Raw genomic sequence first — 23,424 nt, forward strand, 5'->3', positions numbered from 1 at the left:
TCATAACAGAAGGAGTGAAACGGTATTAGCATTCTTGGCATTTCTGGCCAGTCTTACCCCCTGCAGGGATCCAGCATTATGGCTCTAGGCCGAGGCACATGAGCGATGATGGATCTCTGTGTCCCGTCCACTGCCATGGAGTTGATAGTCTGGTTGATGTAGTCACTGTAGTAAATCCGTTTATTGATCCAGTCATAGGCAATACCATCAGGAGCTCCTAGATCTGCATGGACACAAAACACAACACATAATGTGAAACCAGATTAACCAGATTTTTTTTCACCAAAAAAGGTGAAACCAGATAATTAATTACAGTATGATTTTGTAACATAACAAAACAAATCTAGTTGTTAAGTGTCTTACCTGAAGCCACCACGACTGAAGGTGAGGTAGGAGAGGAAAGACTGATGAAGCTAATCTTGCTGCTCCCAGCCCCTGAGCTCTGGGTGAAGTAGATCCTATTGTCTGTGCGGTCAAAGTCCAGGGCCACAGAGGTGCCGGGCACGTTGACCACAGGGAAGGGCAGTCCGTGGTCGTCAGTGTCCAGATGCAGACTCTGCACTGTACTCTCTGTTGTATAGATGAGGTAATCATCCCGCGACACCACACAGCCCTCGTTGTCCGTCCCCAGGTTGCCAAAGGCACAGCCACACTTCTTGGTCTGGTTCCCGGGGAGGGCGAAGCAGAAGTGGGCACAGCCCCCGTTGGTCTGCAGGCAGGGGTTGTTGTTGAGCTGCTGGGCCGAACTGGGCTGGATACGCTGGTCGTAGATGGTCACGTCTCTCAGCATGTTGATGTTGTCTCTGATCACTGCAGGCTGCTCTGTACTGCCAGGCTCCTTACTGGCCTGGAACACCTTCTTCAGGTTCCTGTCCACCCAGATGATGCTAGTCTCAAACACAGTGATGCCATAGGGAGTCGGGTAACGACTCCCATACCGGACTACCTCTGTCTCGCCCCCCTGAGGGTTGACCCGGGCTATCATATCCAGAGAGTCATCCACCCAGTAGACATATCCAGTCTGGTAGTCCAGAGCCAGACCTCGCGGGGTTATAATCCCAGATGACACCAGCACAGTGCGGTTGGTCCCGTCCAGCAGAGCTCGCTCAATCTTGGGGTTCTGTCCGTAATCTGCCCAGAACAGGTACCTGTTTTTAGGGTCCACCACGATGTGGCGTGGCATGTCCACTTGAGTCTTCAACAGCACACGTCGGAAAGTGGTGTTCAAGCGCAGGACCTCCACATAGGTCTCCGTCAGGAAAGCATTCGTGAAATAGAGGTTCCCTGAAAAGCACAGCCAAATTGACATATATAAGTGAACGGGTAATGGGGATTAGATGATGTAGGAAAGGCCTCTGGTCATGTAGTTCTTATTGAGTGGTTGCGTAAGGACAGGGTAAGCCTGCTAATTTGCATAGTTACCAGGAGCTGGTTTCCCACACCCAGATTAAGCCTATTTCTGGACAGCAAAAGTAGAAATAGGCTTATATATAGTCTGGGTCCGGGAAACCGGCATTTGTTTAGTATAACCATCATTAAAATCCTTATTGGCCACAGTACCAAGATAAGTAGCATTCTCCTGTCCATTATACTAATTTCTTTCCAGTCAACGGACTGTTATATAAACCAGCCTGCTCTCTGGAGTCAGGCCCTGTGTTGAAGCGTCTTACGCTGTATCCATGGATACCTACTACTGGCTGACCTTTAATTCCTCTACCTGCTGTAGGGCCCATAGAGAATGACAGAGGCCTCTAGTGGCCAACAGACCGTAGGCAGTGCCATTGTGGGCTTCTACAATGCTTACGCCATTTTAAAGTAGTCAACTGGGCATGGGTTCCAATGGGTTGTGCCTACCTGGCAGAATGATATCATGATTATTTGTATCAATCCAGTGGCCATTTGTTTTGCAAACTCTGCAATCACACAAGCGCTACAGAAACACAGCTAACCAAACAATGGTCTCTGGCTGATGCACAGTTTAATTAAAGGGTAACTACACTCCAAATTCTAAACGTCTTAGATATTTCCCAGACCTCAAAGGTGGTCTCCTGATGTGGTTTAAGGATTGTTGTGGACTTAAATCATCAAATTTAGGATGTTTTTCTATTAACAAAGTGTGATTTTGAATAAACCCCCCCCCCTCAATAAATGGGAAAAACGGAAACCTGGAAAAACAAAATGGAGAAAAGGGAATTTGGGAAAAAACTAAACAGAATCAGGCAAAAAATAAAACAGATTTTATAGAGCCCTACTACTAGCATAATTTAAACACTTTTCATTTGAGCTCTCTGAACATGCCTACCTGCAGCCCAGTCCACGGCGATACCTCGTATCCCGTTGCGTCCAATTCCAGATGTGACCACACTGTCGAACCCTGCTCCGTCAGACTTGATCCGGCGGATTCCATTCTGAGATGTCACAGTGCTGCTGAAGTCACACCAGTAGAGGAACCCAGAGGGCATGTGGACGTCCACATGCAAAGCATTGCGGCCTGCAAGACACAACCAGAGACGTAAGACACAAACACTTCAGTGGTTGCTTCAATGTCATCAGAGTATATTGTCTGAAACCAAACAAAGTATTGTTTCCTTGGTATCATGTAGCATTCATAAAGCATCCATAAAGCCTCCATATGCATGACATAAAGAGTTATAATGCCCTGCAGCAGGAGTTTTATATCTGAACAACACCTACCTCTCCCAGCCACTGGCACCATGGCCTCAGAGTGGTCAGCCCCCTCCAGACTGAAGCCTTTGAGGGCAGACAGCATGGAGATGACCACGTAGGACTGGTATGAAGCACAGGTTCTGTTGTCAGCGCTCAGCTTGAAGCCCGTAGCACAGGCACAGGTATACAGGCCTCCGGGCCGCGGTAGACACAGGTGCTCACACAGCCCCATGTTGTTGCTGCAGCCATTGGATGTACCAGCCGAAGCTGCAGAGGCAAAGACCACATGGTGGATTAGGACATCATTCATATACAACAGGAGTCTGGCCAAATAGAACTAGACATTTATTAAGAATTTCGAAACAACTTCTAGGTCTTGGATGACAAGAGCAACGCCAGCGACTAAACTATTACAAATGACATTACTGGAACTGAAAGTAACCTGTGCCTCATTTCTTAGTCATCATTGGAAGAATCTGACAACAACACCACTTTGATACATTGTTGCCAAATCAGGCTCAAGGCTTGTTGAGGCTTATTCCTAGAGAACATGTCACTTACAGTATCTGCTCTGTTTTAGGGGACAAAGGAACACTGCTTGTTCCGTACACAATGCCCAGTGTTCCTAAGGGAAGAGGAACTGGTCCACTAATAACCCACTCCGTCTCCCTAGTAATTACCCAACAGCTATCAAAAACACCGAAGCAATACCATAATTCAGCAATGCTATGTCTTTACCACAAAAAACAGAACAGACAAAATATGTATGTTTGCATACTGATTAAACACTCAACACAATAGAAAGAAAACTCCAATAAACTGGTAATCTTGATGCTTCCAACAAGTTAATGATTCTTATTTAACCAACGCTTAGGTCTCAATCCAGATCAATGGAGTGGGGTTCATATTTGCTTGGCTGTGTATCATCAGGTCCCTCAGATACTCACTCTCCCTGTAGTGCACCTTCAGTACTCTCAGTCCAGACACGTTGTCCCGCAGCACCACCTTGTTAGCACCGGTGGCCTTGTCCACGCGCTCTATCACCTCAAAGTCCCGGTCAGTGAAGTACAGGAAGCTCTCATGAACAGCAACACCCCAGGGATGGGACAAGCCTGTCACTATAGTGATGCGATTGGTTCCGTCTGGGTCGCCACGCTCAATCTGTGGGGTTTTAATAATATCAAGACTGCCATTAATAACATGTAAAATACATGTATAATAGGCATTGAGGTGGACTACATAAGTGGTATATTGTTAGAGTCAGACACAGGAATCATAGGGCACCCTATTCCCTATATAGTGCACTTTAATTGACCAGAGCCCTATGGGCCCTTGTCAAAAGTAGTGTACTATATAGGGAATAGGGTGGCATTTGAGACACAGGCAGTGGTTAAGGTAGTGATGACGACCCACCATTCCAGCGCCTGTGACAGCCCAGTACAGCTTGTTCTCGCTGATGTCCACAGTGATGAACTCCACCTGATCCAGGTTGTTGGTGAACAGAGAGACAGGGTTGGAGCCGTCCAAGTCTGCAGCTGCTACCTTGGCAGGGATGCCACTCTCTGTGCCCTGGTCTGTCCAGTACAGTTTCCTTACAGAGAGACACAGCTATGAATACAGCCCCTCGGCAGCTCAATCACCTCATATGAGAACATCTACAACAGATTCAATCAATGTGTGAGATTAAGCGAGAAATGTATATCTCAATTATGTCATTAAAGAAAAAAGAAAGAAAAAACTCCCATGGTGATTTAAGGAGACGCACAAAACGGACAACGTTTTGATCCAACTGTTTTGTGCTTCTGATTACCAGAGTTGTGGACATTCCTCTTTCTTTGATACGTTCTTCTGTCCTGCAGCTGATAAGCTGGATTTGCATATTTTCCCCCTTTTTTTATTTATGTCATTACACATTCGATATGCTAACAATGAATAGGTAATAGGTGCACATATTCCCTGGTGGTGGCTTGTTGGAGTGTGTTGTGTTGTGTGGTATACAGTAACAGTGGTAAGTCTCTCTCTGTGGGTGGAGCAAATGGCAGGCAGGCAGATAGGGCTCAGTGACAGTGGAGATGAGCAGCCGTGCCAGAGCAGTGTTAAAAGTGGGCTTACCCGCGTGCTGGGTCCACAGCGATGCCAACCGGAGTGCCTGCGCCAGTCGGGGAGCCATTATTGGTGATTAGAGTCTTTCTGTACTGCATCTCCCCTCTCAGCCTCAAAACCTGACAAAACACACAAATGCACGCACATACTGTATCAGATATACCCCTGACAGAGGGAAACCAACTAAGATAACAACTTTTTTTTTCTAAATACGATGATCACCGTCAGTACCATTCATTTTCCAAAATAACTGCGTTGTTTTCTACAGGAGCATAGAGAGTATGGATGTTTCAGCTCACCTCAATAGACTGGGTGGCTGGGTTGGTGTAGTACAGGTTCTCTGTTATCCAGTCCAGGGCCAGGCCCACAGGGGAACCCAGGATGGCTGCCGGGGCAAACTCTGTCCTGTTGGTACCGTCCGACTTCACTCTGTGGATCTCACCCTACAGAGGAGAAGGGACAGGGTTGGTCAGAGCCTAGGGACAGTAGAGTAGTCTCACTTCACGTCTCTGTTTGTGTGGACAGTGCGAATACTTACCGGGTGCTCCACCCAATAGATGGTCTGCTCAGTGTTGTCAAAGTCCACATCGTATCCATTCTGAAGTCCAGAAACAGGCACCATGGCATCGTTGCTCTTGACGTCCGGATTCAAGGGAATGCCGTATATGACACTATCTCTCACCACCACCAAGAAAGGATCCTCATCTGCAGGAAAACCAAACTATTCATCACCAAACAAGACATGACGGCTCCAAACGGACATGTCTATAGCCTACGGGGCTCTGATAGTCTTTTTTAAAACAGAAACAAATACTACAATTTGATATCACCATACTTTCTTCCTAAGACCTCTTAATGTTGAAAGAAGGTTGAAAGAGGAGGGGGTTCAGATGGGCAGGTGAAAGTTTGTTCCACAGCCCTGATTTGCTTTGTCATCAGAGATTAGAATCAATGGATAGCTCGGGGGCATTTTCATTCTTGGGTAATTCACCTCTCAGGGGGGAATGCGTTCTGCATGGCTAGAAAAAGCTGAAGCCCTGCAACCTGATATGGGTTAAGCTGTTGACCTAAAGAGGACTCTCTGGACTTCACATTAAAGGTCCCTTGTCTTATTGAAACCTTAGCCACACTTTTATGATCCTAAATATTTACTTCTGGAAAGGGATTCTACAACAGAATTTAAATGGGATACTGTTGACAAGTCCCTAGCCTCTAAAATATGAGTCTGGCGCTCTAGGAGCTGGATAGGCCCCCTTAAAATATATTTGCAAAGAGCAGCTCTGTATGTAGGTTTGAGAAGGATTTACAGCAATTCCTACTCCATTAATAAAAGCTTTATGAGTTATGACTGTTACAATCTGTTCCATCTGACCTCACTTCCTTTTTAATCAAACTGTGAGTGATGAGCGTTTCCCTCAGGTTGGCATGGAGCCTACCTCTGGCACAGGTGATTTGGTCTGCAGCCAGGGTCCAGCCTGAGGGGCAGGCACAGGAGTAGAAGCTGGGCCCCACGGCCGACAGCAGACAGATATGAGAACAGGGGCTGCTTAAGCAGTGGTTTTCACCTGCACACGGGTCCCATAACACAAACAAGAAAAAAAGGTCAACAGTGTTCAGTCACCTTTGGTTTCATTCTGAAATGTAATTTCAAATACAATGACAAAACTGTACTGTGGCAATACCAGCTTATGATATCACCATGCCAAATATGTATTTTCAGTCGGCCTAGCATATACTACTGTATGTCCTTGTCCTACCTGCGGGCTGCCTGGACGGGTGTACCACCACCAGGCCCATGGGCTGAGGGAGGTTGTAGAGCATCACTGTCTGGTTCTCCCCGTGCCACTTATGGGCTCGGATAACGCGGTTGATGTATCTGTCGGTCCAATAGACAAAATCCTCAAAAATGGTAATTGCGTGGGGATGTTGCAGTACCTTTTTATTGAGAGCAGCAAAAGACAAGAAGTGCATTTTATTGATATTAATCCACACAAAGGGGAAATAAGCAAATTTGAATTAAAATTATATGATGTATGTAATGTTCTCCAAGCTTAAAAACGGTATCAATAACATCTACACTGAACAAAAATATAAACGCAACATGCAACAATTTCAAAGATTTTACTGAGTTACCCCGTCTTTTTTTTCTGCATATTTTTTACACTGAATGTTATCAGCTCTTCAACCAAAACCTAATGTTATATAAAAGGGACCCTGAGTGAACAAATAACACAAAAAATGTATACATATTTCATTTATTTATTAAAGAAAGTAATGCAAAACCAATGAAAAAGTAATCGCACCCTTAAACTCAATAACTGGTTACACCATCTTTAGCTGCAATAACTGCAATCGAACACTTCTTGTAGTTGTGGGGAGGAATTTTGGCCCACTCCTCCGTGCAGAACAGCTTCAACTCAGTGACAATTGTGGGTTTTCGAGCATGAACTGCTCGTTTCAGGTCCTGCCATAACATCTAAATGGGGTTTAGGTCTAGACTTTTACTAGGCCATTACAAAACGTTGAATTTCTTATTCTTCAACCATTCTGATGTAGACTTGCTTGTGTGTTTTGGATCATTGTCTTGCTGCATGACCCAGCTGCGCTTCAGCTTCAGCTCACAGACAGATGGCCTGACATTCTCCTGTAGAATTCTCTGATACAGAACAGAATGCATGGTTCCTTCAACGATGGCATGGCGTCCAGGTCCTGATGCAGCAAAGCATCCACAAACCATGACACTACCACCACCATGCTTGACCGCTGGTATGAGGTTCTTACTGTGGAATACAGTGTTTGGTTTTCGCCAGGTATAACGGGGCCCATGTCAGCCAAAGAGTTTTACTTTTGACTCATCGGTCCATAGAACATTGTTTCAGAACTCTTGAGGATCATCCAGGTGCTTTTTGGCAAACTTAAGACGAGCATTCATGTTCGTCTTAGCGAGCAATGGTTTCCGCCTTGCTACTTCGCCATGAATCCCATTTTTGCCCAGTGTCTTTCTGATGGTGGAATCATGAACATTGACCTTGGCCGAGGCGAGAGAGGCCTGGAGATCCCTGGATGATGTTCTAGTGTTCTTTGCAGAGGTGTGGACTCGAGTCACATGACTTGGACTCAAGTCTGACTTGAGTGACAAATTTGATGACTTGAGACTCAACTTGATAGAAAATAAAACAACTTCAGACTTGACTTCGACTTGGAGTCTCAAGACTTGGGACTCGACTTATATTTGAGACTGATGACATCTGCCCAAGTTTTGTTACGTTTTGTCACTCATTTTGTGGCACAGAGTCTCCGTGGATTAGGCTACTCTCCATGCAGCCAGAGACAGTATCGCACTTGCCCCCCCAAAAAATATATTGGCTAGTGAAACACACACTCTGCCCTCTGATTGGATCAGCAAACTGTCAATCAACACAGGTTGGGTGAGCTACAGTAGCGTAGTGAGAACATTTTGCGGGGTCGAGAGTGTGAAACTGAATGAGAAAAATAAATTTTTAAAATCTGTGGTGTAAAGTACTTAAGTAAAAATACTTTAAAGTACTACTTAAGTAGTTTTTTGGGGGTATCTGTACTTTACTATACTATTTCTTTCACTTTTACTCCACTACATTCCTGAAGAAAATAATGTACTTTATACTCCATACATTTGCCCTGACACCCAAAAGTATTCATTATATTTTGAAGCAGGACAGGAATCTTGTCCAATCCACGCACGTATCAAGAAGAAATCCCTGGTCATCCCTACTGTATCTGATCTGATCTTACTTTGATGTTGTTGTTTTTTTTATTCTACCTTTAGTTAACTAGGCAAGTCAGTTAAGAACAAATTCTTATTTACAATGACGGCCTACACCGGCCAAACCCGGACGACGCTGGGCCAATTGTGCGCCGCCCTATGGGACTCCCAATCATGGCCGGTTGTGATACAGCCTGGAATTGACCAAGGGTGTCTGTAGTGATGCCTCAAGTACTGAGATCCAGTGCCTTACACCGCTGCGCCACTCTTGATACTTAAGTATACTTTAGCAATTACATTTACTTTTGATACTTAAGTATATTTCAAACCAAATACCTTTTTATTTGAGTTATTTTCTATTAAGGTATCTTTACTTTTACTGAAGAATGAAAATTGGGTACTTTTTCCACCCCTGTAAAAAATGTAGCCTACCATTTATATTTTATATTTATACCTTTGCTTATTCAATTTGGTCATTAACATAGGCCTACCTAGGGGGTAGTCCCCCCCACCCCTAGCGGCGCCACCCGGCGTACCACCTGGGCGAGCCTGACGGACCGGCTGAGGCATGGGAGCTGGACGAGCCGGCTGAGGCATGGGAGCCTGACGAGCCAGCTGAGGCATCCCTGGTTGCTTCGGCAGCAGCACACGGACCCGACGTCACCAACAAAAACTAAAAAACTAAAAGTCCCTGATGCTTCAAATTGTGGAGTCAGCATTCTGTAAGGACAGACGCTGGGAGACGAGAAGCAAGTACAGGGAGTGAATATTTAATGAAAAAACAGAAAGGAACCAAAACACGAACACCGTCTGGACAAGGGACACATAATGACATTAATGCTGACTAGGGAAAGAAACTGAGGAATTGACAGATATAGGGGAGGTAATTAATAACGTGATGGAGGCCAGGTGAGTCCGATTAAGCGCTGATGCGCGTAACAATGGTGACAGGTGTGCGTAATGATAAGCAGCCTGGCGACCTCGAGCACCAGAGAGAGGGAGCGGGAGCAGACGTAACAAAAAATTGTTTGGTGATCAAGAATATTAACTGTTTACTTTTCATGGTCACCTGCAATGGGGCATCAAGCAACAATTACTAGCATAGGCCTATTGGTCGTTTGGTATGTCAAAATTGCTTGAAATGTATAATTGAGTTTTGAACCTTGCATTTGTTAATTATTAGATTATCAAAATGTGTTGTAGACAAAATAATGAATAGGGCTGTCTGGTAGCCTCAATAAATAGACAAAGATTTTGTGACCTTGGGACTATAAGGTTCTATCAGCACTAATATAGTTCTGAGATATTGAGCGTCAGTTTTCACATCCCACATGTCAGAACTGTTTTGTAGTGAATTATTTTTTTTCATAACCCATTAAGATCCTCACCTTAAAAGTACCTAAAGTACCTACAAACACTGTCTGCCATCTGCCCGGTACAGTTGAAACCGGGATTCATCCATGAAGAGCACACTTCTCCAGCGTGCCAGGGGGCATCGAAGGTGAGCATTTGCCCACTGAAGTCGTGTTACGCCGCCGAACTGCAGTCAGGTCAAGACCCTGGTGAGGACAACGAGCACGTAGATGAACTTCCCTGAGACGGTTTCTGGTAGTTTGTACAGACATTTTTCAGTTGTGCAAACCCACAGTTTCGTCAGCTGTCTGGGTGGCTGGACTCAGACGATCCCACAGGTGAAGAAGCCGGATGTGGAGGTCCTAGGCTGGTGTGGTTACACATGGTCTGCGGTTGTGAGGCCGGTTGGACGTACTGCCAAATTCTCTAAAACGATGTTGTAGGCAGCTTTTGGTAGAGAAATTAACATTACATTCTCTGGCAACAGCTGTGGTGGACTTTCCTGCAGTCAGCATGCCAATTGCACGCTCCATCAAAACTTGAGACATCTGTGGCACTGTGTTGTGTGACAGAACTGTACATTTTAGAGTGGCCTTTTATTGTCCCCAGCACCTGTGTAATGATCATGCTGTTTCATCAGCTTCTTGATATGCCACACCTGTCAGGTGGATGGATTGTCTTGGCAAAGGAGAAATGCTCACCAACAGGGTTGTAAACAAATTTGAAAGAAATAACAGGGTTGTAAACAAACATTTAAGAGAAATACACTTTTTGTGCGCATGGAAAATTTCTGGGATCTTTTATTTCAGCTCATGAAACATGGGACCAACACTTTACATGTTGCAGTCATATTTTTGTTCATTATGTATCAATGGTTTGATATCTATGTAAAGAATATAAATTAAAAAATGAATTTGCTCACCAGATCGCTGGCCAGAACTTGTTTCCTGTTTTTGCCATTGTAATCACAGTAGTCAATAAAATCCAGGTAGGCATCCGCGAAGTAGAGCAGATTGTTGGGATAGTCAATGGTTAGGCCGTTGGGCCAGTACAGTTTGTTGCTTATGATGGTTGTCCTCATCTTCCCGTCCATACTGGCCTTCTCAATGCGAGGGTTCCTCCCCCAGTCTGTCCAGAACATGAGGTGAGCACTGCACAGTAGATTAACTGTTATAGTTACAGTCAATTACGCTGTTTTCATTCATTACATTTTGAATTTCCACTGTGTACTCGACTCTCTAAAGATGAGCCTCACCTGTCCCTAGGGTCCAGCACAATGGCTCTGGGATTGGTCACATTCTCACTGACCAAGACAGTCCTGTGGGTGCCGTCCAGTTTGGACACCTCAATGGTCTCCAGAACATAGTCAGTCCAGTATAGGTTCCTGCCCACCCAGTCCACTGCCAGGCTCTCTGTCACTGTCACTCCACTGTCAAAAACCTGTCAAATCAACACACATATGTTTAAGTTATTGGAGTTCATTTATTACCCTAGAGAATGTAGAAAACGTAGCATCTCTTTTGTGGGAAATGGAAGGGCATTTGGTACTCACCACAGCCCTGTCGCTGCCATTTTTGTGAGCGCTCCATATTCTGTCCTGGCTGGTGTCAGACCAGTACACACGGTCAGTCACTGAGTCAAAGTCCAGCGCCACAATGTTTCGTCCATCCCGGACCAGCGAGCGGACCACATTGGGCTGAGTGGTTATGTCATCGGACACAATCTGATTTCGGCTGGCGACTAAAAGGAAAGCCTCGCGTGAACCTGTAAACAAAAAATACTCTCTTTTCACCGGTGCATTATAATTCAAACAAGACTTCTCATCAGCTGTAGAAAATTCTTCCTTAAACTACAAAACAAGATAAGTTGAGCTCCTCAGATATCTACAGCAGGGAATCAATGCAGCCTTGTTGGGAATAATGGCAGATTGAATTACAGGGCTTTTCAGCTGGTTATCTTTGAGGTAGATGGGCTCATGTCAGGCACACTGCTCATAAACAAGCCCTTTGTTGTTGATTATGTCCTAATTACCCGGAGAGAGAGTCAGTGAGTGACATATATGTTATTTGTCTTATCTGGGGAAATCAGAGTAGAGTGGGGAGAGAATGAAGAAGAGAGAGAGTGCATCCGCCCGGTAGTCTGGTGCCAACACCGGCTCCCTTTAGACCATTCATGTCCTGTCCTGTCCAGCAACTGGACAGTTTATCATGTCTGTGTGGGCCAATCAGATGCACTGTATATCCATCTCTGCCTGTCATCGAGGAGACTGGATTTAATCCACAGTGGGAGGATGTGTCTTATTTTGAAATTAGGCCAATTATGTTTAGAGGAAACATAACTGAGTATGTTGTGGACTAAATGGATTGGTCAAATCTATATGATGGATTGGTATGAAAATGTACGTAAATCGTTTCTAAGAGCACAAAATGGTAATGCGGCAGATGCCAATTCAACCCCCCCCCCCCCCCCCCCCCGCATACACACATCCTCCTCCTCACCTGAGACCTTGCATGTGCGTTGGTCAGCCTCCAGAGTGTATCCGTCGGAGCAGTGACAGCGAAAGGAGCCTCTCTCGTTGAAGCAATGCTGGCTACACAGGCCAGGGGGGCTACACTCGTCTATGTCATCACACGTCTTCGAGTCGTTACTTAGCTGGTAGCCCATGGGACACGTGCACTGGGCCCCAAACGGCCCCTGGATACAACCGTGGGTGCAACCTGCGTTGTTGTCAGTGCAGCTCTCCTGGTCTAGGATGGTAAAAAGAGGAGAGTCAATAACAGACGGTAAGAAAATGAAACACCTTGGTGACACTTAACAGGTAATGTGGATAAATGAACAAACTGAATGAAGGTACTACTGTAGCTAGCTATTCAATTAATCACAGTGCTATAAATAGCGCGTTCTACCCTAGAAAATATTTTGGGAATTTCGTCAAAACACACCATTTGTACATTCTGAAACAGATTTTCTACATATGTAACTACAGACAAGAATTTCCCTTTATCCTCCAATTGTGTTTTGCACCATTCTACCCATATTGAGATGGTTAGTGTGGTTGGCAGGTTTTGGGATGAATCAAAGCCTCACGCGTGAGGTTTTACCAATGATTGAGGTTGTTCCTACCTGGTAAGGGCTCGTCTGAAAGCAGTGAGGAAGGCAAGAAAGGAAAATCATAGATCACTTTTAAGTTAATACAGACCAAATCAACACATGCATGATTTGAACACAAGATTCCACACATAACAAAAATTCCTCACAAACATTAACGCACTCAATTGGTTGTGACCAGAAACACGGTGCAAAATATGTCAAGATTTCAAGTGACCAGTGAAACTAGAAAATTACAAAGAGAAAATTTACAGAGAGTGCACTTCATTTTCGTAACATGACACTATTAGCATGCTGGACTAAAAGGCAGAGAGAGATGGTGACTTACTGCAGAGCGGGGACTCGTCTGCACCATTGGGGCAGTCAGGATTGTTGTCACACACCCTGCTGATGTTGACACACATGCTGTGGCCCGGGCACTGCCACTGCCAGCTAGGGCAGCGGAAAGGTGGTGTGGGGCAGTCTCTCTCGTCACTCATGTCCCTACAGTCGTTGTCGCCGTCGCAGAGCCACCGTTGGTACACACAGTTGCCGTTGTCACAGCGAAACAGGGTGGTGGGGCAGGTGCGGGGGGGACAGACGTGGTGCTCGTCTGAGCCGTCCTCACAGTCCGGGTGACCATCACACTCCCAGGTGGAGGGGATACAGCTGCCGTCTGACTGGCACTGGAACTCACTCTCATGGTGGCACATCCCTGGGGGTCTGGTGGCTGGGCACAGCAGGAGAAGGCAAGGTCAGACAGTGTAGTGAAGTGTGGCTGAAGCTCAGGAGGAAGCCTCAACAGAACCTCGGAGATGATGTCACTTCACTGAGAGTAATGCTCAAACTGCTGTGCTCCAAGACCCGTTGGTTGATCAACTCTGTATGTAGAAACTGATCCTTGTATTGTCTTCTTGTGACTCAAAACATTGAGGTGGTATACTTACAACAGCCATTGCATGTCTACTCTGTATCAAAACCCACTACTTGTACATTCTAGAACACATGTGACTACAGACAAAAAAAAACATTTTATACAATTGTGTTTTGCAACATGCTAACCGTATTCAGAGGGTTAGTGTGGTTGGCAGGTTTTGGGATGAATCAAAGCTACACATGTGAGGTTTCACCAATGATTGAGGCTGTTCCTACCTGGTAAAGGCTCACGATCATCTGATAGCAGTGAAGAAGGCAAGAAAGGAGAATATATAAACTGATCATTTACATTTTCTTGTAACTTAAAAAAAAAAGAGGTTGAATACTTACGACAGCCAGACTCATCTGAGTGATCGCTACAGTCAAAGACCCCATCACAGCGGTAGTAGGAGTTGATACACTGATGTCCATTAGAACACTTGAACTCATAGAGAGTGCAGTTGTAAACTGAAAAAACAACAAAGGATGCCGTTTAGAACACGCAAAGTCATTGTGTGTACTGTTTAATACACATGGAATAAGATCAATGGGATAAGAGGCTAACGTACGCTTGTGTTTACAGTATATTCAATTGACTTGAAATTGTGTGACACTTGTTGTTGGCGCTGTCCAACTATGCAAGTTCCCAAATACAGTACAGTGCGAAAATAATACAGAGTCACTCACTGCAGCCCTGTTCGTCAGCCCCATCCATACAGTCTCTGTCACCGTCACACACATAGCTGGGGCCTATACAGCGGTGGTCTGGGCACTGGAACTGTTCCGGGTGGCATGTACCACTGAGGTCTACCAACACAGAGAGACCAATGGAGCTAACAGTTAAATGCAACACATCCTGACTGACAGTCATTCTCAAAAAGACACTCAACAACAGAGGTATTACTCCTATAGTAAATGTTCGACAATAAAAGTGATCCTTGACTAGGAGACTCACTGCAGTTGGCCTCGTCCGAGCCGTCTCCACAGTCGTTGTCCGTGTCACACAGCCAGATGTGTGGGATACAGCGGTTGTTGGCACAGGTGAACTGGTTGGCCGCGCAGGTGCCAGGGGTCTGGGTGGGGCAGTCCCGCTCGTCACTGCTGTCAAAGCAGTCGTTGTGCCCGTCACAGTGCCATCCACTGGGCACACAGTGCTGGTTGGCACAGGTGAACGCCCTGGGTGAGCAGGTGGTGTCTGAGAAAGAAAAGTAAGGATTAATGAAACATCATTTTTTGGCTACTTTTTAACACTGTAACAAGCCATTCTAAGTATACTAAAGTATACAAAATATAAGTATAAGTATATTAAACATTATTACTAATGCCCCAATAAAGTGCCTTGAATGACAAACAGTTAGTATACTCCATTGAAACGTAATACAACGCATTACTATGAGCTCCGCCACAGTTGGCCTCATCACTGTTGTCATGGCAATCGTCAACGCCGTCGCATCTGTAGTTCTGAGGGACACATTTCCCATTGGTGCAGGAGAAGGAATTGGAACCGCACTGCAGCGTGGGGGGCTCGTTGGAAGGGTCCTCTACACATGTCTGCTGGCTGGGCGCCAGCTTCATGCCATACGGACAGCCACACACCCTCTGGGAGTCCGGCACCGGGAAGCAGAAATGGCTGCAGTCTCCATTAGGGTTCGTATTCATATTGCAGAAGTTGGAACCTGAGAGGGGTTGCAAAGGATATCACGGAATGAATCCAGTGATGGCCACAGAGTTATCCTCCATAACATTAACACCGCAGCAGGGGAAACAATGAAAGAGTTTCTCACCGGTCTGGGAGTTGTAGTTGAAAGATTTGACGTGCATGATGTGGCTGATTCCCCTCCTGATGATGACCATCTCTCCCCCGTCAGTCTTGCGCACACGCACGATCCCACCCAGGCGCCAGTCAGTGAAATATGCATAACCTGGATAGGCCACGCAGGAATGCTCATGAAACTGAGACCCGGCGTTGGGAATACCAGGGCACAACCTATGACATTAGCTATTTTATCTCTTATCATCACTGAACTAATGTTTGAGATGACACGGTAATTGCTCTCTCTAATGATCATCAATCAAGCTGGATGGACGAGTAGTAATGAAATTCTAACGATGAAAGCTTTTATACAGTAACAAGGTAGCTTTAATGCAACTGATGGAACAGTGTTGCATTCCATTCTTTGTGAATTTAAAGAGGAGAAAATTGAATCACCTCCAAAAATGGTGAGACCAAAAGGATGTGAGATCTGAGTGATGCGCTCCAGAGACAGCCTGTTCTGTCCATCAAAGGTGCTGTGCTCGATCTTATCAAAGAAGGCATCCACCCAGTACAGGCGCATGGAGCTGGGGGGAGACAGGACGAGTAGGACAGACATTCTTAAACACTGTTGCACAAACATATTGTCAAGAGGAGGATTAGGGAAGATCAGTCTGATAAGAGGCTTAATGAGATCTTACAGATGTCGGATCTTAATTTGATCACTCTTTTGTCGCTGAGAATTTTGCTGGACAGCAGGAAATGCAGATGAGCTTCGTGATTTACATAAATTCACTAAAAACCGCACTAACATACGGTTGGTTATATTAACAGTATTCCACTTTTCATGCAGCCTCACTTTGACCAGCTAATAGCTTACCACCGATTAAGCAATGCACAGAGTGTCACAATTTCTAAACGTAAGTCAATCCTATGCATCTGATTTGTTATGAATGAAATTGCTATTTGTTTTCTTGACGGAGTACTACTGGAAGATGAAGAATGGCGTATTGTGAGGCCATTCCTTTGGTCCTGCTAGGCTCTGGGACCATTGGCTCACCTCCAGTCGATAGCCAGGCCGTTGGGCCAGCCAAGAGTAGTGTTCACAATTGACAGAGCATGTGACCCATCACACCAGGCCCTCATAATCTTCGCTGGACGGTACCAGTCGGTCCAGAAAATATACCTGCCAAATAAAACATACACATTAACCAACACTCACATTTATATGGGAAAAGATCATAGTGTCTTTTCACCTCAACCGAAGTAGACTATGGCTTTAGGACCACTTCAAAATCTTTTATGAACTGAGAAATATAGACAGTTTATTTCAGAGCTCCACAGGGCTTTTTCAGTTTAAGCCAAGTTCTTAGTGTTCACTACAATACCGGCCTTCATGCAGCACTAATCTAGGCTGTTGGACTCAGAGGCCTTATGACTTTGAAGCTATTGGAAATGTCCCACTAGCACTAAATAAAGAGTCCTTTTATCAGGTTTGGGATTTAAAGTGCGAACAATCTATGAATGGGTCGGTACCTCTCGCATTATACTAGGTGTGACTAGACACAACTGCTCAGTTTGCTAATGCTTTTTCATGTTCTTAAGAGGCAGGGATCCAGGATGAAAGCATGGGCCTCTGAGCCCTGCTGGTTCTGGATAATGCCCTTACTAAATTGTGCATGCCCAGGACATTGGAGTACTTGACCCATTTCACACACTATCTTTGTCTCCCTTTGACATCCTATGGTCCTTTAAATGAATCTTAAACAAATATGATCTGATCAGCATTTATATTAATGAATTGAATAGAATCAAATGTTGGGATATTATGCTGTAAAAAGCATGTATTCATCGGTAAAGTCAGCATTCTTCAAGCATCAACAAGATATATAACCCTATCATATCTGCTCTCCCTCTCTCTTGTTTTTGTTGCAACATTAAGGCTGGAAGTGGCGCCAAGCGTCTCTCCCTGCCCCCCCCCCCCCCCCAGCCAAGCTGTATTTACCCAATCACAGGGTGCACCACGATGGACCTTGGGTTGTTCAGGTTGCGTATGATGGCTCTCCTGGACTGATCGGCCACCTTCATGACTGAAATACTCCTGAAGCGCGGGTCCGTCCAGTAGAGGTTCTTTGAAATCCAGTCGTAAGCCAAGTCCTCTACGCCGTCCACTCTATTGGCAGCTAGCACCTCCCTGCCTGTGCAGATCAAAGTGGTGACACCGCCATTTAATACGGAGATGAAAGAGGAACACATTTAAGTAAATAGACTGTCAGCTTGCATTTGTGCTATGTAGACCTGACAGAGAAAACTAGGGCTGGTCAACCCTATGTTGCAAAAACAACACCACTGATCAGTACAGATTGTGGTCTCATTTTCTACTGTAATTTCTTTACCACATTAGTAACTTATTTTACATGGAAGTTGGAAGATAAATATTGAATCTTAATTAATTATGTTCCCAGTGTTTGTTTTATCACATTCTGGAGCCTGACTTTGAGCTGTTACGTGATAGTTTCACTGCTGTCCATGCTCCTGCCCGTTCCCTCCCTCCCTCTCCCCATCCCTCCCCCACTGCACTACCCGGCTCCATAAGGCACTCCCCTAACTGCCGGTATAAGCTTGGCTGGATCACATGCTTGAGCTCTCTGCTTGAAAGGATATATGTAGGGATGTAACCATGGTTACAAAAAAGTTTTCCTCACATTCTAAAAATGAAAAAAACATGAACTACAAATTCAGTTATAAAAATATATTTAACAGAAAATTCGGTGTTTGATTCTAATATACAGTATTGAGTCATCAATACTCTCACCGGTGCCATCCACTTTCTGCTTGTAGATAATGTCTTTGGCCGTGTCTGAGAAGAAGATGGCATCGTCCTCTGCGCTGAAGTCCACCCCAACGAAGTAGGAGGGCGTTCCAGTGACAGGAAGGATGACATCCTCCTGAGAGGACAGGTTGAAGGGGATCCCTCGGACAGCCAGCTGGCTGGAGAAGAGAAGGAACTGCCTCACCGCTAGCGAGTGAGAAGAAGACATCCACCATGAACCTCCAGATCTTCTACCTCATATTTCACACCACATGGGCACATGGGCAGTATAAAGGACACATATAAAGGACACAGCACATTGAAGTGTACCAAGTCCAATGTTAATAGGGAAAAAGCGAAACGAGGTTTGTGTGTTGGTCTTACCAACACATCTCTTGCCATCAGCCTGCAGGTCGTAGCCCATGCGACACCTGCAGCGGTAGCCCAGCCCTTGGTTGTCTGACCTGTGGCTTAGAATACAGATCTGCTCACAGCCGCCCCTGTCTGCCCCGCAAGGGTTAGCCACTGTGAACACAACACAACCGCTCAGTCACTGACAGAACATACAGAAGTGGGGCAAATCAGCAGAGTGGTTGTACCCGTGACATGCTTACCATATGGTTGTCTCAGTTGGTGTACCACTTGCACTCCATGTGGGGTCTGAGATGTGGTGTAGACCACCTGAGGGTCTGTGTCACTGAACTTGTTGGCTTTCATCACGGCCATCTTGGTCCAGTCAGTGAAATACACAGTGTGCTCAAACAGACTGATGCCAAAGGGATGGGGGATCACAGCACCTCCATGGACTACTGTTCTCCTGAAAGGTGGTGGAGAGGATACCCTGAGCAGACTGTACATTTTCCATTGTGAGAGACAGGGAAACGGCATTGTTTTGACTTCTTACATTTGGTCTCTCCAGACATTTGGCCAAAGAACATCACATTTGAGCTCTTTCATAAGGAACATATCTGGTATGCTTACCTATGAAGCCCATCATATGTGGTGGTTTCAATATAGTCGTAGCGGCTGTCGACCCAGTAGACTCGCTTGGCATCAATATCCAGTGTGATCCCTGCTGGCCAGCCCAATTTAGTCCTGATGATCCCATAGCGATTGGTTCCATCCATGTAAGCCCGCTCCAAACCTGGCTCTCCATTCAGAGAGTCCCAGTCTGAGAAGAACAGGAACCTGTGAAGAAAATGTATTTTGGCTTAGTTAGGTACAGATTAGGTACAGGTTACCAGTACAGTAGGTTGCCCAAAAATTGTCAAAGACTCCAGCCACCTAAGCCACAGACTGTTCTCTCTGCTACCGCAAGGCAAGTAGTACCAGTGCACCAAGTCGGGAACCAACAGGACCCTGAACAGCTTCTACCCCCAAGCCACAAGACAAGACTGCTAAATAGCTAATGAAATGGCTACCCAGACTACCTGCATGGACCCTTTCTTGCACTAACTCTCTTGCACTGACTCTATGCACACACACACTGGACTCTACCTATATATACTTAATTACACTTACACCCTAACATACACACACACTGACACGATATAGTTGGAAGTTGGAAGTTTACATACACTTAGGTTGGAGTCATTAAAACTCGTTTTTCAACCACTCCACAAATTTCTTGTAAGCAAACTATAGTTTTGGCAAGCCGGTTAGGACATTCACTTTGTGCATGACACAAGTAATTTTTCCAACAATTGTTTACAGACAGATTATTTCACTTATAATTCACTGTATCACAATTCCAGTGGGTCAGAAGTTTACATACACTAAGTTGACTGTGCCTTTAAACAGCTTGGAAAAATCAAGAAAATGATGTCACTGCTTTAGAAGCTTCTGATAGGCTAATTGACATCAATTGAGTGAATTGGAGGTGTACCTGTGGATGTATTTCAAGGCCTATCTTCAAACTCAGTGCCTCTTCGCTTGACATCATGGGAAAATCAAAAGAAATCAGCCAAGACCTCAGAAAAAAATGTGTAGACCTCCACAAGTCTGATTCATCCTTGGGAGCAATTTCCAAACGCCTGAAGCTACCACGTTCATCTGTACAAACAATAGTACGCAAGTATAAACACCATGGGACCACGCAGCCGTCATACCCCTCAGGAAGGAGACGCGTTCTGTCTCCTAGAGATGAACGTACTTTGGTGCAAAAAGTGCAAATCAATCCCGGAACAACAGCAAAGGACCTTGTGAATATTCTGGAGGAAACAGGTACAAAAGTATCTATATCCACAGTAAAACAAGACCTATATCGACATAACCTGAAAGGCCGCTCAGCAAGGAAGAAGCCACTGCTCCAAAACCGCCATAGAAAAAGCCAGACTACGGTTTGCAACTGCACATGGGACAAAGATCGTACTTTTTGGAGAAATGTCCTCTGGTCTGATGAAACAAAAATAGAACCGTTTGGCCATAATGACCATTGTTATGTTTGGAGGAAAAAGGGGGATGCTTGCAAGCTGAAGAACACCATCCCAACCATGAAGCACAGGGGTGGCAGCATCATGTTGTGGGGGTGCTTTGCTACAGAAGGGACTGGTGCTCTTCACAAAATAGATTGCATCATGAAGGAGGGAAATTATGTGGATATATTGAAGCAACATCTCAGGACATCAGTCAGGAAGTTAAAGCAAAGTTATGGGAAAATGGCTTACGGACAACAAAGTCAAGTTATTGGAGTGGCCATCACAAAGCCCTGACCTCAATCCTATAGAAAATGTGTGGGCAGAACTGAAAAAGCGTGGAAGCCTACAAACCTGACTCAGTTACACCAGCTCTGTCAGGAGGAATGGGCCAAAATTCACCCAACATATTGGGGGAAGCTTGTGGAAAGCTACCCGAAAGTTAAACAATTTAAAGGCAATGCTACCAAATACTAATTGAGTGGATGTAAACTTCTGGCCCACTAGGAATGTGATGAAAGAAATAAAAGCTGAAATAAATAATTCTCTCTACTATTATTCTGACATTTTACATTCCACAATAAAGTGGTGATCCTAACTGACCTAAGACAGGGAATTTTTACTCTGATTAAATGTCAGGAATTGTGAATTTGGCTAAGGTGTATTTGGCTAAGAATTATGTAAACTTCCGACTTCAACTGTACCTACACCCACACAAACAAAACATGCACACATGCATACTGACACCACACACTCACACACACTCACACAAACATACTCACACACACATACACACACACACACACACACACACACACACACACACACACACACACACACACACACACACACACACACACACACACACACACACACACACACACACACACACACACACACACACACACACCTCGTACCCCTGCATATCGACTTGGTACTGGTACTCCCTGTATATAGCCATATTATTTTCTACTCCCTAAATACACTGAGTGTACAAAACAATAGGAACACCTTCCTAATATTGAGTTGCACCTCCTTTTGCCTTCAGAACAGACTCAATTTGTCGTGGCATGGACATGGTGTCGAAAGCGTTCCACCGGGATGCTGGCCCATGTTGACTCCAATGCTTCTCATAGTTGTGTCAAGTTGGCTGGATGTCCTTTGGATGATGGCCCATTCTTGATACACACGGGAAACTGTTGAGCGTGAAAAACTCAGCAGCGTTGCAGTTCTTGACACAAACCGGTACATCTGGCACCTACTACCATACCCTGTTCAAAGGCACTTACCGTAAATATTTCAAGGCAATCCATGTCTGAATTGTCTCAAGGCTTAAAAGTCCTTCTTTAACCTGTCTCCTCCCCTCATCTACACTGATTAAAGTGAATTTAACAAGTGACATCAATAAGGGATCATAGCTTTCACCTGGATTCACCTGGTCAGTTTGTCATGGAAAGAGCAGGTGTTCTTAATGTTTTGTATACTCAGTGTATAGCCATGTTATTTTTAGTCTTTCTTTTTTTCGTTCACTGTGTGTCCTCATTTCACCATTTAAATGTTTTATTTGATTTTTTTATCTTATTTTGAACTCTGCATTGTTGAAAAAGTACCCGTAAGTAAGCATTTCACTGTTAGTCTACACCTACGTGTAGACTACGAAGCTTGTCTACGAAGCATGTGACAAATACAATTTGATTTGATTTATGTACTGGATGCAATATTGAACATTGGTAAACTGGATTGCATAGCAGCAAAGCTATCCATCCTTTTAGCTATAAAACGACCAAGACTGCAACTCAACAAAAGGTGATACATAAGCGGATTTCCTTTTTTAATTGAATTTGAAACAGACACATCCTCCACTGTCTTTGTTCCCGGTCTTACAGGTGGGCCAGCCCTAAATCCCACCGAGGTAGAACAAGTGCGTACATTTAGCATCACTTCCCAATTCACCTGTAACCACCTGGCCCAGCCTCCACTCTGGAACTGCACTATTGGATTACAATGAGGCTCATCACTTTTAATACTGCTCACTAATCCGCCAGGAAAATCTGCGAATCGAACACACTCATTACTCTCTACCGGTACAGCATGAGAGAGAGAGACAGATAGATAGAGGGATGGAGGATGGAGGGATGGAGGATAGGGGAGGTCCACTCGACTCACCCCACAGTTGGGTCCACGGCCAGCCCTCTGGGGTTTCCCAGATTCTCTGCGATCAGCGTCACCCGGTTATTCCCGTCAAAGTCCACCATGTCAATCCGGTTGACGCTGGCCTCCACCACATACAGCTTATTGTTCACCCAGTCCACGGCTAGGTTCTCTGGGTAGTCAACTGATACATTTAAAATCACCTGCATATTGGAACCGTCCATATCCACCGAAAACACCTGGCCACAAAAGAAAGCATTGTTGCTAAGAGATTAGCTCTTTGGTGGTTAAGGCTCCGGAAATTCACGGAGATATATAAAAAAAGAGACAGTCCGAGAAACAGGGACGGGGATATGTCACCATAATACCTCCACATGAGAAGGAAATTACTGTCATTAAGGCTGGGCTTTAGTTGCTTGTCTGACTT

At 45.0% G+C, this 23,424-nt stretch overlaps 1 protein-coding gene across 2 annotated transcripts in view; it reads right to left on the reverse strand.

Moving 5' to 3' along the window:
• lrp2a (low density lipoprotein receptor-related protein 2a) overlaps window positions 1-23,424 on the reverse strand; it is a 69,760-nt gene that overhangs the window by 32,411 nt on the left and 13,925 nt on the right. Inside the window, exons 12-42 of one of the 2 annotated variants that reach the window (XM_071340546.1) lie at window positions 23,013-23,236; window positions 19,414-19,620; window positions 19,047-19,249; window positions 18,817-18,957; window positions 18,436-18,639; window positions 17,626-17,818; window positions 16,681-16,806; window positions 16,077-16,207; window positions 15,652-15,789; window positions 15,259-15,543; window positions 14,823-15,062; window positions 14,555-14,674; window positions 14,219-14,335; window positions 14,105-14,125; window positions 13,302-13,682; window positions 12,989-13,003; window positions 12,364-12,612; window positions 11,418-11,629; window positions 11,121-11,305; window positions 10,788-11,016; window positions 6,528-6,705; window positions 6,207-6,335; window positions 5,309-5,475; window positions 5,070-5,213; window positions 4,780-4,889; window positions 4,081-4,258; window positions 3,615-3,828; window positions 2,695-2,934; window positions 2,303-2,491; window positions 364-1,284; window positions 58-223 (exon numbers count right to left, since the gene is read on the reverse strand). In XM_071340546.1, coding sequence (XP_071196647.1) covers window positions 58-223; window positions 364-1,284; window positions 2,303-2,491; window positions 2,695-2,934; window positions 3,615-3,828; window positions 4,081-4,258; window positions 4,780-4,889; window positions 5,070-5,213; window positions 5,309-5,475; window positions 6,207-6,335; window positions 6,528-6,705; window positions 10,788-11,016; window positions 11,121-11,305; window positions 11,418-11,629; window positions 12,364-12,612; window positions 12,989-13,003; window positions 13,302-13,682; window positions 14,105-14,125; window positions 14,219-14,335; window positions 14,555-14,674; window positions 14,823-15,062; window positions 15,259-15,543; window positions 15,652-15,789; window positions 16,077-16,207; window positions 16,681-16,806; window positions 17,626-17,818; window positions 18,436-18,639; window positions 18,817-18,957; window positions 19,047-19,249; window positions 19,414-19,620; window positions 23,013-23,236 — 6,257 coding nt within the window. The remainder of the gene's footprint in view (window positions 1-57; window positions 224-363; window positions 1,285-2,302; window positions 2,492-2,694; window positions 2,935-3,614; window positions 3,829-4,080; window positions 4,259-4,779; window positions 4,890-5,069; window positions 5,214-5,308; window positions 5,476-6,206; window positions 6,336-6,527; window positions 6,706-10,787; window positions 11,017-11,120; window positions 11,306-11,417; window positions 11,630-12,363; window positions 12,613-12,988; window positions 13,004-13,301; window positions 13,683-14,104; window positions 14,126-14,218; window positions 14,336-14,554; window positions 14,675-14,822; window positions 15,063-15,258; window positions 15,544-15,651; window positions 15,790-16,076; window positions 16,208-16,680; window positions 16,807-17,625; window positions 17,819-18,435; window positions 18,640-18,816; window positions 18,958-19,046; window positions 19,250-19,413; window positions 19,621-23,012; window positions 23,237-23,424) is intronic. The other variant, XM_071340547.1, reaches the window with a different exon arrangement.

Source organism: Salvelinus alpinus, chromosome 14, assembly GCF_045679555.1.
Source record: "Salvelinus alpinus chromosome 14, SLU_Salpinus.1, whole genome shotgun sequence".
NCBI lineage: Eukaryota > Metazoa > Chordata > Actinopteri > Salmoniformes > Salmonidae > Salvelinus > Salvelinus alpinus.